General features: G+C 38.4%; 1 protein-coding gene and 1 pseudogene across 2 annotated transcripts; both read left to right on the top strand.

Moving 5' to 3' along the window:
* Positions 1 to 5,343: 5,343 nt before the first annotated feature.
* LOC101312734 lies at positions 5,344 to 10,655 on the top strand (annotated as a pseudogene). Its single transcript, XR_184744.1, has 10 exons — positions 5,344 to 5,574; positions 6,706 to 6,904; positions 6,984 to 7,811; positions 7,941 to 8,096; positions 8,237 to 8,299; positions 8,386 to 8,465; positions 8,627 to 8,868; positions 9,065 to 9,352; positions 9,453 to 9,516; positions 10,024 to 10,655. The product of XR_184744.1 is annotated as a telomere repeat-binding protein 5-like (transcript).
* A 2,661-nt stretch (positions 10,656 to 13,316) lies between these two features.
* LOC101297741 (gibberellin 3-beta-dioxygenase 4-like) lies at positions 13,317 to 14,351 on the top strand. The gene has a single exon (XM_004301739.1). It carries the CDS (start codon positions 13,317 to 13,319, stop codon positions 14,349 to 14,351), a length of 1,035 nt encoding a protein of 344 aa, XP_004301787.1.
* The last annotated feature ends 2,575 nt before the right edge of the window (positions 14,352 to 16,926 follow it).

Here is a 16,926-nt window from a genome sequence, read left to right on the forward strand (position 1 = left end):
CAAGAAACTCTGCACTTTTTCCAGCTTTCTTGGGCATATAAGGGCCAGCTTGGATGCGCTATTTAGCTACCTGCCAAACCCAAACGATCCTACTTGTTCATCACGTGACTCTTACCACCGTCATGTGCCTTTCGTATATTTAACAAACTCCATTCTCTCTCTCTCACCACACAGATGAAGCTGGAGATTTCTTCATCCATTTTTGCTAAACGTACATAAGGTCCTTTCATGCTATCTATCATCTTTTCTTCTTAGATCTAGATACATGAAGACATGATCTAATCTTGATAGCAAGTTATGGCTTGATTCCGGCCGAAAGACAGGAAACATTCTTCGTGGATGCCCGAGGAAAGTTTTGATCAATGTCTGAAATACAGTACTAGTATCATAGTATATCGGAAGAAGTTCTAAGTTCGAAAATTATAGTAACAACACATGGCTTAACAAGCTTACAATGTCTTTCGACCCAAAAAAAAAAAAAAAGCTTATAATGTCTAAATAAAACCACATACTGTGTTATGTCAATTTTGACTCGTAACAAGAGTATAATACCGATGATGAAAATAAATACTAAATCAGTATATATACATGTATAACTAAGCATGTGGAATTGTTAATTTTGTATGACTAAATTAGTTTAGGGTTTGACAAGGTCTCTAGACTTTGCTTCCAAATACAAATGAGTACAAGTTGGGTGGAAAGTGCCTCTTGCCACACTCAACATGACTTCTTTAGTAATTTTTCCATTTTGGCTTAAGAGAAAATGTCAAAGTTTAGTTTATGATTCAATCGAAAAGTAGTATTACAGGAGATTTGACAACTCATCAACCGGTGCCAATACAGAAAATAGTTACTAATAAATAATGAGACCTAAATTGCCCTTACAAATAAATAGTTTCTAATTAATAATAAATAATAAGACCTGAATAAAACAGTAAAGCACATGATTTGTCACAATTATAGCTAACATCAACTCCACTTAGGTGGTCATTTTTATTCATGTGGCACTTTTAACCTAAACTAGTCTAATTTATCAACATGTTTTCTTGTTTTTTATTTTTATTATCAATTTCACACGATTTCTTTAAAGGCTTTCGAAATCTAGATAGATACTACTCTGTAACAAAAAATTATGTCATAACGCTTCCTCCCTCTTATACATTCTTGTTCTTACGACGACACAACACAAAATGGAGATGCAATCTGTTTGACATGATTTTTAGAGTTTTTTCTTTTGGTGATGAACAGTTTAACAGGCTTGGTTGTGAGGGAAATTAAGGGAAGTTGTTTTTCTATTTTTGTACTGACTTAATTAATGGTTTCAGAATGTGTAATAGTTGACATTCAGGCAACGTAGTGATGCATTAAACCCCTCAATTACAAACTGAAAAACATGTCTCTTCTCATTGGTAGAATACACAAATGGTTTTACAAAGACCAATTTAGTCAATGTTCATCAATAAATGGTTGTTAAACTCGATTCCTTTCACCGTATACGACCTCAATTAGAGCTCGTATATTGGCCATCAATAAACTCGTCAACTTTGTCAGATAATGGTGGACATTTTGTTTTATAGGTTTACAACAAGGGTTAGGCCGTTAGGGTTTTAGGATGTAGGAAAGCCAAGATGGATTGGAATTTTTTGTTTCGATTTTGAGTAAATGTAACTGAATACATGTACACATAAGTTTTTTTATTCACGAAATAAAGATTTGAATTAATTCCATAACTAACTAAATAATACAAGCCTGATTTTACACTTGATCAATATGAAAAGTATGTATCACTATACATATATAAAATATTCATAAACTAAATCGCTCATTCTCCAATTTTCCTAGCTTTGTGATTGATGATTAAGTTTCGTGACAGTTGGTAGCACAAGTTTCATGTTGGGGAAGATGGTACAGTCCATCCTTCTCTAATAATATATAGTATGTACTTGGGTCTTCATTAAGTGAAGAAAGAAAAGGGAAAGGAAAATGACAATTTCAATCATGTTATCAAAATGTTTAATCCAATACATTCAAATATGTATGAACGAAAGCAAAAGGCCTAGGGCTTAAAACTCTAAACTTGTACAGATAAGAAAGTGAAATTTCCAAGAACCGCAATCATACTCATCAAATTATTCATGTTTATTGTAAAGTAGACATGCATCTGTATAAACGATATCAATCTTAACTATTCACGTAATATGTATATGTCACGGGTAAATTGTTAAAATAAATCTCTATTATATATAAAACGAGCAGTCTCTAAATTATCAAATTATGTTGTGCCGATATTACCCATATTAAGTTGTTTCAGATTATTAAGAACAAGAGTTATTATAGTAAATAGCAAAATAAAGAAGAGATAATTAGGGAGAGAAAAACGTGGGGGATAAAAATAAAAAAGTGGGATTACAAGGATTAACTGTACCACACCAAACAGATAAAAATTAAGTTTCTTAATTTTAGGTGACTTGATGAAAAATAAAATGCTACCCTTATTATGTTCCAACCAAACTCTTTCTAAACCAGGTGTGTGGTGTGCCTAACAAACCCCCTTAATCTCCCTAAACCAAGTGCGACGGAACAGCGAGCCTTGTCTTTCTGGTTGAGTAGGTTCCAGCCACTCCCTCATCGCCACGTGTGACGATAAGTCCCCACGTTCTTATAGCGTAACAAGATTAGATAGATAGAAGAGAGGATAGAAGAAACCTTGTCCATGTCCAAGACGACGTCATATCCTCTCCTCTTTCACACTTGGCATCCCACTCCATTCGCTCGACACGCGTCACCTCCTCCCGGCCCCACCTCCCACCGCTTTAATCGTCATCAAAATTAAAACTCCCACTTCCGGTTTTTTCTCCATTTTTTTCATTTTAAAAACAGGACCGGTCCCACCTCAACCCCCCCTCTTATCCCCCGAATTAACCGCCGTTCCCTCTCTTCCCTCTCCACCAGCCACTCCTCCGTTATCTCTAACGGAGATTCCCCCGTCGTGCTCACTCTCTCGCCAAAAAGCAACCAATCGGGCCCTCCTCCCACGCCACGTCGGAACTGAATTTTATTTTATTTAAAACGACGGCCACATGTTAACGCTCAAAAGCACGCAACATGCTTATCGGGATAACTGCTGGAAATGAATACTGACAATCCAAAAATAAAAAATTACAAGGCCAAACGTCCTGGAGGAAATTGACGAAAATGCCATCGGATCCGTGTCCAGATCTGAAGGAGAGAGAGCAAGCAAGGAAGGCATAAAATAAGGGTGTAGTGTCCGAGACGACTCCTAGATCCCTCTCTCTATGAGGTGGTGTGGCCCACATGAATAGTTTATTGTTTTTCTACGTAACTGCTTCCGTTAAGTGTTAAACTCTCTTCTGTCTTCTTTCCCAGCTCTTTGCTGGAATGCCGTTAATGCTCTCAGGACTTGAGACGTCTATCAGTTTTGTGGTTTTTCTATTTTTTTTTTCACAGCGTTACGATAACAGTTTCAGTTTCGGCTTCTTTTACTTAAAAGACGAACGGATGCTTCACATAAACATGGAGATAAGGGTAATTACCACCTTGGGTTATTTGCATCTGTAGTTACAATACTAACAAAAAAAGTTACGTACTTGAGTAACTTAATGTGGTGTATGTTGTGGTGAATTGTAATTACATATGTTCATCACACTTTTAAGGTAATGAAAATGAGTTCATTCGAAGGATGAAATCTTCTCAAACAAAATAAAGTTTCAAAAGGATGAATTTTATCTACTTTCGTAAATTTTGACTGAAGTGTACTTACCATTTGATATAACGGCATAGTCTCCTTTTAGTAAGTGAAAAAAGTTGTGAATTCAACTCACGAAGTTATAATATTTGAGTTGTTTACCTAATAAAAAAAAGGTGTAATTACCATGTTTGATGAACTCGATTGCAAATTCAGAGAAATACTAGTGAAGATAAACCATTTTTTAAAGAGGGTTTATGATCGATGATCATGTCTTAGGTTGCAAATTTTTGTTTCTTTGAATTTGGCGACGTATTATACATTCCTAGGCAACACAAGAAAAACAATGGTATGACACAAACAAATTGACAGGTTGTAGATCACAATATGATGAGTTCATTCCTCCTCATTCATAAATGTCGCGACATAAAGTAATGATTCGAAATTATTTGCAGACGTAAGACATGACATTTAAAGTATTTCGACGAATGCTAGATAGTGGTATTCAAGCTGAAATTGAAGAAAATAGACGTTTCTCATAATTAAACACTTATTTGTATGTACATTACGTCATTTTTGTTACTAAACGATTTTATTCCATCCCAACGTCTAGAGTTTGTAGTTTGGATCCCACACTCGCATTCAATTCATGAATTTGTATGTATATAAACCAACATTAACACACTCGACAAATGTACAACATGAACGCCTCAATAGACGCATGATATTGGTTAATTGTATGTATAAGCAAATATATAGGTCATTATTATTATTCGTTATACATTATGCTCGCTCGACCAACCAAATTTATTTATGCAGATGTCACACGTGATACGAGTCATTATTGTAGTTGCCTATAATGACACTCCTATGCAAGAAAAGTTACGGGGTGGAGAAACTTTTCACGAATTAATACTCATAGATTCTTATTTATGTCGTTATAGATTTTATTGATCTGTACATGATTTATTACCGTGCGCATGTAAGAAATCTGATGTTATAGATCGTTTGACTAAATCCTCAAGAGTTAATGAGAAGATAAAATTTCCTTATCTTTTTCTAAATTTCATTCATAACATGTATAATCTCATGAAAAACATGCAAACAAAAATCCATTGCAAATAAATCACCAAATCCCCTCCAAAATCTGTACTTGTTAGTTCTTCACAACATTTGAAAATAGGCCATACTTTGGTAAGCACAACAGAAAAGTGAATTTATGAGCTTTTCAGTTTTGCAAGTATTCATTTCTTTTTCTTGGTAACCAAACACCATCCGTTCAATTCAACTTTTATGCGAGAAAGACCAGAAATATTGCCATATATGGTAAAAAAACACGAAAACAAAATACAAATAATTGAAGAAAAAAAATTGAAAAAATGAAAAACTTCGTGACCCAACGTTTTTCTCGATCAGGCGGACCACAATCAGCCACATGAAGCGAAAGGCCTCCACGTGTCGTGATCTGGAGGCGCATGGAAAGTGGGTCACCCAAACGCGAAGAACCGGTCCTTTAGGTGGTTTCCACACACCTACAATAGCCGGTTAAGGCATGGGGAATTACCGAGAGGTCCGGTGACAGGGGGTCAATGGTATAAGAGCTGGGGGTTTAAGCCTAAGGATGGGTGGTTTTCACAGGGTTTTGGCGATCAGAGATTTCTGAGAGAAAAACAAGAGAGATGGGTAGCGTCTGAATCCAACCAAAAAACAAAATTCCGGGAAATTATGGGGTGAGTGAGAAAATGGGCGTGAGAAAATTGTGGGTGTGTTAATTGTGTGTTTGAATTCCCTTACAATTCTCCGATCTTACATTTGCCTGAAACTTCTCTAGCGTTTCGATTTCGGTGCGTTCAGATTACATCTTTGAGGTGAGCTTTGTTGGTTTTTGTTTTGGTTTGATGATTTGCGGCAAAAACCTCCGGTTTCCGGTGTGGGTTTTTCCGATTCCGATGAGCCTTTTTTGCCTGAACGATGCCGTTGAAAGGGGAGAGAATTGTTTGTTTGTTTCTTTTCACGTGGAATTTTTAAGGAAAAAAGCGTTTGACAATTATGGGTTTTTTTTTGGGTTGTGAATTGTGAGGAATCAAATGGGTGTTTGTTGGTGACTTGATTTGATTCTGGTTTTGATGGATGATCTGTTTTCGAAATTCAAAATTGGGTTTGATGATTCGATCTGGGTTTTGGGGTCGGTAATTCATTGCTTTCATCGCAATTCTCGTTTGAAATAAAAGCTTTTCGCCTGAGAATTCAAGGCTATAGATTTTTCTCCGTTTGCTTTGTCTGTTTTGCAAATCCAATCTGAATTATGTGTTCTTCAGGGTCGATCTTGGCTCAGGGTTTTAGCCATTTTTTCTCTTGTTGTTTTTAAAAAAAAAATAATTCACATGAATTTTTCATCAATTGTTTCTAATTTTCTGTTTTCGATGGCCATAACTCTCATTCAGATCTGTATCTTGGGTTTGAGCCTGGGGTTTTGCTGTGGTTTAAGGTTTTTTTTCCTTCAATTTTTTTTTTTACCTTTTTTTAACGCTTCTCCTTTATTCCATCTGAAATGGCAACTTCTGCTATTCAAGGTTTATGATGGTTCAATTAAGTGATTAACATTTCATCAAGTCTTTGCTTTCGGTTTTTGCGAAATTGTGAGGCTTAAATTTGGTTCTTGTTTCTTCCATTCTGGTTGCTATGTTTATGTAAATTTGTGGTGGGATCACGTTGGATCTGACGGTGGAGTTACAGAAATGAATTTATGATCCTTATTTTTGAACTGGAACTAACATTTTGGGAGTTTCTGTCGGTCAATTTTGGACCTCTGTGATTTCCTTGAAACCAAATGCAATTGCTTCTAGTATCTGATGTCATCGTGGGTCAAAAATTTGGGAATTGATTAATTCTGTCCGGACTGTATTATGATATTAAGATGCATTGTCCCAATTTATTTTCTGTGATCCGACAATTGAGGTTGATTTTGCAATACTCATTGCTTGTTCATCTTTTTTTAGGACTTTTACTTCGGGTTTCTGAGAGCTGCAGTTGGTGAAGTGTATATTTGTTTAAAGAAGGTTGTACAGTTCTGGTTCTTTGTGGTTGATGTGCTCATCGTGGTATGATTTTGGAGAAATGGCGTTGCAAAAGAGGTTGGATTACGGGTTCAATGGCTTTCAGGTGCCGGTCACCCCTCGAGCTCCAAGATCAGCGAGGGTATGCATATTCTCTAACTTGCGGTATTTGCATTTTATATGTATGGATCTGTATGCTTAGTTTTCTTTGTGATTTTCAGAGAAGGAGTGCAATTAGCAAGAGATTCGAAGACAATCCAATGGGCGCATTTGACTTATTGGCCACCGTAGCTGGCAAGTTATTGCTCGAGGGAGAGAGTTCTGCTGCTTCCAGTCATACATCAACTGAAAAGAAAAGTGTACAATCGTTAATGAAAGTTGTCTGGATGGAGACAAGCCACTGAAAGTGGAACCTTCTGATCAAGGTAGCTGTGACAGGAAGTTCTTCGTATCTGATAATATCTCACAGGGTCATAATCAAAGTTGCAGCTCAAAGGAGTCTCCAGTTCATCAGAATGAAAGCCATTCTGTAATGACTACTTCTAATTGCTCGGAGAGGTTTGTTTCTGATATGCTGGTGGGTGGAAAATGTAAGAACGAAATAGGAAGTTTTACTAGTAAAATACAGGCAGGCTTCTCAATGTACAGGGAGTCTGGTGAATGTAAATTAGATGGTGAAGCTAAAGTAATAGTAAAAGATGAGACTAATAAGAGGGGTAAGGTGCTAATTGGTACTGGGGCTGACAATGTGGAGGACCCTATGGTCTGGGAAGGGGAACCTCCTGCACTAGTCAGTTCAGACAGTAGTACCAAGGTGCCTATTTGTGTAGACCATATACCTCAGAAACCTATCCCTGCTAGCAGGGATGATATAAAAGTAGTTAGTAGAGATGATGACGAAAATTCCTCTGGGTGTACTCACCCTAGTACCACCACAAGGTATCTAAGGACAGCGCCACGCATTGGTGATCGAAGAATAAGGAAGATTTTGGCTTCCAGGTATTGGAAAGCAACTCCAAAGATGAAGGATGAAGCACATTCTAATTCTTGTAAGTGGCTGCCTTATACTTACAATGTGTAGTTTCTTTAAATTTTTTTGTCGATTTTCTTTAGTCAGGAGGTTGAATTTAGTGATTTTTCTAACTGTTGTTTTGCTCTGTTTTTTTTTGCTCTTGTAGATAGGGATATGCGACCTATGTACCATGGCAGGAAGAATGGTTACAAACGCCAGAGATCTCAGATGACTGTGCCTTTTAAGAAGAGGAGGCTGTTTGATCGTAGCACAGTTGGGAAATCTGATGGAGGTATTACTAGTGAGAGCTTCTTTGACTCAGGTAAGAAGGGAATCACTGGAAATGCTCCTGCCTCATGTTCAAAGATGCAAGGAGGTTATTTTAAGACTACATGCTTTTCAATCTGAATTTTGATTGCTTGAGATGCATTATTTACTAATTAGTTTGAAATTAATATGCAGCCAATGCAGTATCTTCTTCAGTAGCAGGTCAACATTCAGCTTTCCAATCTAGGAATTCTCATGGTATGAGAATCTTGTGCTTATATATACATTTTTAACTTGATTGAATTCCAAGAGGTTCTTACATGAAGTTATCTTTCTGTTTTCAGTGAAACTCAGGATCAAGTCTTTCAGGGTGCCAGAACTATTTATTGAAATTCCAGAGACGGCAACCGTTGGTTCTTTGAAGGTATTTTGGGACTCTCCTGCATTTTTCTATACTTTAGCTATGTAGACCATAATGTTTGTCAGGGGCAGTGATGCTGATGGAGTTTACTTTAAATAAGCCTGCCTTACCCATTATACACTTGGTCATAGTTTGCACCCTAATATGTATCATTTCTTCTGCAGAAGACAGTTATGGATGCAGTAACAGCTGTACTTGGTGGTGGGTTGTGTGTTGGTGTACTTCTTCAGGGTAAGAAAGTAAGAGATGACTCTAAAACTCTCCAGCAGACGGGGATTTCTCAAGATGATCAGCTAGATTCTTTGGGATTTACTTTGGAACCTAACCCTTCCCACACTCCCACACCGTTGTGTTCTGGAGATTCGCCCCGTATGCTTCCCTGCGATGCACTTCAGCCTTTAATAAGGTAATGCAAATATGCTCTTGGAGAGTCGTCTTTGTTTATTTCCTGGCATAATTTTGGAGCAAGATATCTGAATATGCGTGAGCTGAGTTATAGACGTATCAGTCTGTCCTAGTTGTTATGCAAGCTGTCCCCTAGGGTTGCTTTTAGACCAAGACTATTGTTGGCTACCATTTGACTGATGATGATTTTGTATCAGGTATGCACCTGATCCTAGTAGTGAAGCCTCACTCGAACCTCATATGGCTGCTTTAGGAAGCTTCATCGAAAGTGATCATGATTCAGCACCTTCTCCGACCGATACCTCCACAACAGATTCTAAAGCGCTGGTTGTTGTGCCCGGAATGAGTGCAGAGGCACTTGCTGTAGTTCCTGGGAACAGGAAATCAAAGCGGTTTGATATTGGGCAGCGCCGAATTCGTCGACCTTTCTCTGTTTCTGAAGTGGAAGCACTTGTCCAGGCGGTTGAGAAACTTGGTACTGGAAGGTATTTGAATGATTCATGAGCACAAACACTTCTTTTATACTCATAAGCAGAGCCCCTTGAACTCAACTCTAGAGTTTCTGATGGTTACTTATCTTTTCAGGTGGCGTGATGTTAAGATGCGAGCTTTTGAAAATGCCAAGCATCGAACTTATGTGGATTTGAAGGTAAGGATTTCCTGGTTACCTAATTAAATCCTAATAGAACTTGAGAGGCGGGTAAACATTTTAAAATTTTAAATTCAAAGGATGTTAGCTCCATGTGATTGTTTGATTCCTTTTCCTGATCTTTTCATTAAAAGTCCTTTTTTTGGTAGGGCCCGTTAGAGGGGGGAAGTTAGTTTGATCTGGTCTGGCTCATAGTTTGCTTGTACTAGAGGCAAATGATTAGACAGTCTTTATAGCTTTGCTTGTCTTCTTAACTTTATCTGTTACAATACAACTGCCTCAAGGAATCTCATATATTCTATCTTACACGCTTCTTCTTAATTCATCTACCTTTCAAGTTTCAACATATTTCACATTCCCATCTTGCCCATCTTTGCCTCATCTACAACCTTTTTGCAGTTTGCTATTATTCTTTTTTCATTTAATTTTGTTTGTAGTCTGCTTGAAAAGATAGGCATGTGATTATGGTGGGTTTGGTTTGTGATGGTGCTTTTTTGTGGTTTGCAGGATAAGTGGAAAACACTAGTGCACACGGCAAGAATATCTCCTCAACAAAGGAGAGGTGAGCCTGTCCCCCAGGAACTCTTGGACCGTGTCCTAACCGCGCATGCTTACTGGTCCCAGCAGCAAGCTAAACAACAGCTCAAACATCCCGAGAGCTGCGTTCTGGTCTGATCAAAAATAGAATGGGAAAAATTGGTTGGGGTTTAGAAGGGGTATGTCTAGAAGTTTCGAATTAGTGTTTTCTTTGTATCTTTGTTAATGATGTAAAAAAAGTAATCTACAAAAAGGAGTATAATTTGAAGAAAAGGTATGTAATATCTGTGGGTGGTTCTTTCTTTCTTTGCCTCCGGTACTTTCCCTGAATGGAGAGGCTGGGGTTTTGTAAATGGTTGACTGAATAAGAAGAGGAGAGATTGCTGACAGAATTCTTTCAGAAACCCAAAGATGTTGGTGTTTCCCTGATGTTTTTTCATTGTTCATTTCCGTTGAAGAAGAAGTAGGAATCGAAGCTGCTACAGTTCGTGGAGCTTTGGTACGGTAGTCTGTAATTTTCCTTTAGTTACTTGGGCATTGATGCAATGCAGTTACTTTCATGTAATATTGTTTCAATTTGCAATAGAGATATATAATTTGAGGGTCAACTTGGCCTTCCTCAATTCAATGTCTCTCTATATCTTTGTTGAATATGAAAAGCATTGGTGTGTACCATGTTATGCATTCATTGGATCATGTGGGTTTGATTAGAAATGGACAAAGATGACCTTGGAGCTGTTAGTATTGGATCTGATCCACTCTCTATATTATAGTCTTCAATTTATAGAGGGCAGTCAGATTGGAATCAATTGGGGATAATGATGCATATGCTGTGCTTAGAATATAGGGTTCAGACTGGAGGCTGTTGAATATAATAGGCAAGAACAATGATTAAGAGCCCTTCATTTTTAATTTGAATCAACTTTTGGTTAACTTTTGGTAACATGAGGATTCTTTTCAACCCAACTTCTACGACCAAGTTCATTCCATTCATAACTTCTGTAAATGCTAGGTCAATTCTTTTGTTAACTTTGTTGTTATTGTTTTGGATACCGACGAGACAATTTCTTGAAGACCCTTAAATTGACTCATTGAGAATGAAAAGGCTAGGAGAATTTAGCCATTTACGGCCAATTTAAAGGATAATGTGATCCTCGGTGAGCAGGGGAGTAAAAAGGAGTTGTAGTCGGTAGTAGATAAACCTACCTCCCACACCCGCATACCAGTAGGCAGTCCACTGTAACCAAGATACCTGAGGCCATTCCAGGCAGCCCAAGAAGGAAGACTTATCATCAACCGGACACGTCTTAAGTTTCTGCAACCCTCTTCAGGATTGCACAGGAGTAAAATTGAAAACTGATTTACTCCTTTTTACTCTCATGCAATTTTACAGGTTTCAATTTTACTCCCTTTTCTTCCTCCAAAGACTTTGCAGGTTTCTTCCACCATAAGTTAAATAAATCTTTGTCAGTTTTCTTAACATAAGCCAAATGCATTAGCTCACACATATATAAAACACAAGTGTGTGTGGTGTGGGATTTCCTTATAGAAAAAGCTAAAGATAGAATACCACCCCACTTAAGAGATTGTGCTGTTAGAGTAAGGAGGAGAAGAAGATAAGAAGAATATGCTGCTGATTACTATGATATGCCATTATGCCATTGCCCAAATCTAAATAATTGAGGTTCCCTCGTGTATCATTCAAACCAATTGGTCCCTCCATGAATGTCACTGTAAGTCTGTAACCTTCCTACCATGCCATACCATACCAGATTAGCTATCACTTTCTTCTACCAGTGACCTAATTGTATACTCAAGTCTCAATAACGTGGATATATAAATGAACAGATGACTAGTTGCTATCCAGAAAAAGAACATGGGTTGTCTTTTTTTTCTTTTCTTTTTTCCCTGACTATTTCGTTTGAGAAGATATATAGGTATGATATAAATGGCTACTACATGTATTTTCATTTTGGGATTTTTAAAAATCTCATTTTTGGTCATTAGTATGCAATATGTCTTATCATTTCCTTTTTTAAGTTCATATTTTGCCTCATCACCCATCATCTCGGAGTTTGACATAGACAAAGGGAGATGTGCAGAGATGGCTACGACCGGAGTCCGGTTTGCGACTTACATGCTTGCAAGCTAATTAAACAAGATTCCCGTTCAAGTATCAGAGTATGTTGGGGCTATGATGCAAAGTTTTACTACGAAGGCCGGCCGGTGATGACCATTGTTCTTATAATTTGTCTCTTCATGATTTCTCAGTTTTAAAGAATCTCGATTTGAATTTCATTTTTTCCCTGCTGTTTCCGGAAGTGGGAGAAAAGCTGGATGGGCTTCACTAAGGGCTTTATATATGCACAACGACTGTAGGATGGATATGCCAGTCATGATAGGCTTGGTTGAATATAGCCCAAATTCAGGAGTATAAATTCTCAGATGGATCGGAGAATGCCATGCATGCTGCCATGATACAGGAAATGGGTGCTCAAAAGCTTCAAATGATCTGCCTTGAACCTAAAAAGAACCAACGAGAATTGCTATGAAAATTCTTATGCACATTAAGGTATCAGTGTACAGTCTCAAGGTGTTTGATGCAGGAAGCATGCAAGACAATATTCTGTGTGAGTTTGAGGACCATGGCTGAAGGAGGCGCTCAATGCATGGCATTAAGCAACAAGCAAGCTAATCATGTGATGTTAGTGTTTTATTTTCTTTTACCTTATATTGTTACCCACCGGTGATATTTTAACTCATTTCTCAAATCTTCGGTACCTACTTTGAAATAACCTAAGAACTAATACAGTCGTATTGCTACGATAAATTGACGTAATACGTTCTACGTACATATGTATATAATACTAGTGAAATAACAGATGATACCGACATGCATGGCTAGCTGCAGCTGGTTCATCATCTCTGTCTGATTAAGTAAGAAGTCCAAGTCTGAACCTTAAGCGCTAATCAAGTCAAATATGATGTACAGAAATCTGTTCCCACTTCCCACGTTCAAAGAAGGGAGAGAGCCTTCATTTCCTCCAAAGTTTCTGATCGATTCTTCAAAGTTAAGTTGAATTATTCCATGTCCAATCTGCAACCTGAACTACAACTAATCTGTTCTTATAATTGTTTCACAAGTGGTGACATGCCATAGTCGCTATAAAAAGGGAAACACAACACACAGTTGCATATCCTATCCATTCCAGTCTCTATCTCTGCTAGAAAATATCAAACATCCTACTAGCTAACTCGTATTAATGGGTTCCATGACACTTCCCAAAGAGCTTCCGACCATCGATTTCTCCCTCCAAGATTTGAAGCCCGGCTCTAGCTCCTGGACCAAAACCTGCAAACAAGTCCGTTATGCACTTGAAGAATACGGTTGCTTTGTGGCATTGTACCAACAAGTCTCCCCGCAGCTCATAGACAACATCTTTGGCCATTCCAAGGATTTGTTCGAGCTTCCCCTCGAAACCAAAGTCAAGAACACAAGCAAGGAGCCTTACCGTGGCTATATCGGACCAATCCCCCTCATGCCGCACTATGAAGGCATGGGCATTGAGAACGTCACATCCCCGCAAGCAACTCAGAAGTTCAAAGACCTCATGTGGCCAAATGGAAAGACTGAATTCTGTGAAACCACAGATCTATTTGCCAAGTTGGTCGGGGACTTGGAGCACACTGTGGAGAAGATGATGTTTGAAAGCTTCGGGATACCTAAAGGGCAATATGAATCGTTGGCGAGTTCAAACAGTCATCTTATTCGTTTTCTCAAGTACATGACACCAGAAGAGAGAGACGCAGTCGAAAGGTTTCCGAGCCACACAGACAAGAACTTCACCACCATTGTGGCTCAGCATGACGTCGGTGGCCTCGAGGTTCAGACTAAGGATGGTGATTGGATTAGTGTCGAGTCTGCACCTTCACAGTTCCTCTTCATGGCTGGTGATGGACTGCAGGTATGGAGTAATGGCAGAGTGAAAGCTTCCCACCATCGGGTGAAGCATTGCGAGGACAAGACTCGATACTCGCTGGCAATGTTTACGTTCAACAATGGAGTATTCCAAGTACCTAAAGAGCTAGTAGACGACAGTCACCCACTCGTCTGTATCAAAGAGGAGGCCAAGAAGGCAGAGTCGCCCCTCTTGCTCTTTTGCGGGGTTGACAACTCAGAGTCGCCCCTCTTGCTCTTTTGTGGGGTTGACAACTCAGTGTCGACGCCCTTCAAAATCTTGTGCGGGGCTGACAACTCAGTGTCGACGCCCTTCAAAATCTTGTGCGGGGCTGACTAACCTATTACAGAGAGTTTTATGTGCACGGGGTATAATCTACATATAGAATAAATATACATCAGTTGAACTGCTCTGCTAGCTAGGAATCAAGATCCATGCTTCGCTTCGCTTTGTGATTCCAAATGTATCTGCTTTCCTTGTTTTTTTTTTTTTCGCAAAGTTTCCTTGTTCATTTCCGTTTAAGATTTGGGAATAAAAAGCTGCTACTGTTCGTGGAGCTTTGGTACATTATACTTGGCCGTTGATGCAATGCAGTTAATTACTTCCTGTAATATTGTTTCAGTTGGCCTTCCTCAATTCAAAGTCTCTCTATCTTTGTTGAATATGAAAAGCATTGCTGTGTTCCATGTTATGCATTCATTGGATCAAGTGGGTTTGATTAGAAATGGACAAAGATCGATGACATTGGAGCTGTTTGGAGCAGATCCAAATCTCTAGTCTTCATGAAGTGCAGTCAGATTGGAATCGATTGGGGATAATGATGCATATATGCATGTTGTGCTTATAATATAAGTTCCAGATTGGAGGCTTTAGAATACAATAGGCAAGAACAATGATTTATCTTTAATTGGAATCAACTCTTGGTAACATTATAATACTTTAAACCCAACTTCTACAACCAGGTTCATCCGATTCATAGACCTTTTTCATGAAACAAAAATAAATTTTCGTTTGCAATCTTCAAGCACAACAATTTCTTATCCTCCAAATTCTTTCATACCACACAACAAACGTCATTATACCTATCGTCTATAGAGGTTCGTATTAGTCGCAATTGAAGGAAATGGATGACGTCGATGTAAAAGAGTGAACAAAGTTTATAGAATTGCAGATGTAAAACTTACCGGATACGCGAAATAAAAGACGTTTGACGCCCAATTTGGAACACCAATCTGAGTCTTCGGATCGATGAGATCACTTTTCACGTTGATACCTGAAAATAATGACGAAGCGGTGCAGATATGTGAAGAGATATGAACAATGAAGAAACAGAGGAAGCGGTGCGCATTAGGAGGTTTTGTAGACTTTTCTATAGCGAGCAGATGTCTCACAGTGAATAGTGGGTTGATTAGATAGAAAAAGTACAAAATTGTAATTGAAAACAATCACCCAAAGTCCCAAACCCAGATTTCAGAAATTTATAAGCAAAGAACGGGCAAAGAGGGACATGGAGAGAATGACCAGAAGTTAATGAACGGTAGTAGCTTTCTAGGTGCAAACTGCCTCTGGAAGCAATCGCCATTCTCAATCGGTTCTCTTTCACTTTCTCATCCGTCTCTATCTCTTTCTGCCTTTCTCAGCCATCTCTATCTCTTTTTGCGTGGCAACAGAAGAAAGACACGCGTGATAGTGCGGTGGCAACCCAGAAGAGGCGGTTAGGGAGAAAATAGTAGAACCGTGAATAACTGGGACACAGGGACGAATATGTAAGTACTGAGAGGCCTTATGAACAGTGCAAGCAGCTTGCACGCTTTTTACTATATAGGGAAATTAACCTAATTGTATTCTCAATAAATCCAAAATGTTTTTATGAACAAATTCATGCACAGATTCTTAATACATAAGTCCAAAGGTACAAGAATTGAGATAAACTACCTCATCGGATGTCTTGGGGACCTTCCTAGGAGTCAAGAGGGGTACAACTCTCAATGGAAAGTGCGAGCTACGCGACTGGAGTACCTAAGAGTGCATCATTGTACGTTGCAGAACCTCCGCCATCAAAGATGTCGGCCTAGTCGTTTTTGTAAATCGCGATTCTCACTAACGCCAGCTTGTGCAGTTCTCCGGTTAGAGAATCGTGGTATCTTTTGTCGCTTCAGTCTTTTCATTCAGTTTAGGTTCGAGGCTGTGGTTGCGCGGCTGCGCTAATATGTTTTTACTTTCAAGGTTAGAGGCATTTCAGTTCTAAACGGAGACGTTACACATGAGTGAGATTCCCATCTATTATTCAGTTGGACACGTGTCACGCAGTAAGTGGTTGGGAACACCAAATAAGCTTGACAGTTGGTGTTCCGGTCACAGCAAATAATTTCTCTTGTTTTATTTATATTGAGACAAATTTATCAAAAACTTAGATTGAAGATATAAATGCATGACAAATTTAGTCATTTAGGGGCTAAAAAACTCTTGAAAGTTTTAGAAAAAGCTGGATGCATGGGCTTCACTAATTTAAGGGCTTTATATGTATGAGGACTGTAGGATATGCTAGTTAAGTCATGACTGCAGGCTTGCATTTGGTTGGATATAACCCAAATTTAGACAAGGAATAAACAGAACACAAATAAAAATTCTTTAGCTTTTTTTTATTGTTTGAACTTTGAAGAAGAATAATTAAGGATAGAAAGAAGAACAAAGGGGTAAATTAGTCTTTTAATGTTAAAAAATGTCTGCCGTCAGTGTTTTTTAACGAAACTAACAGTTCCAAATACTGTTTCTGGATCGAGATAAGAACGTGAGATACTGTTTTAAAGTTTTTAAAATATGAGATACCAAATGTTTCTTTAGACAATTTTCTCTTCGTTATCGGTTGAAAATCAAAACTCTAACCACATTCATGACTAAAAAAAAAAAAAAA

This window comes from Fragaria vesca, linkage group LG5, assembly GCF_000184155.1.
Source record: "Fragaria vesca subsp. vesca linkage group LG5, FraVesHawaii_1.0, whole genome shotgun sequence".
In the NCBI taxonomy this organism is placed as follows: domain Eukaryota; kingdom Viridiplantae; phylum Streptophyta; class Magnoliopsida; order Rosales; family Rosaceae; genus Fragaria; species Fragaria vesca.

Excerpts from the sequence above, each read along its gene's own strand:
- LOC101297741 (XM_004301739.1), top strand. The coding sequence starts at position 13,317 with ATGGGTTCCATGACACTTCCCAAAGAGCTTCCGACCATCGATTTCTCC.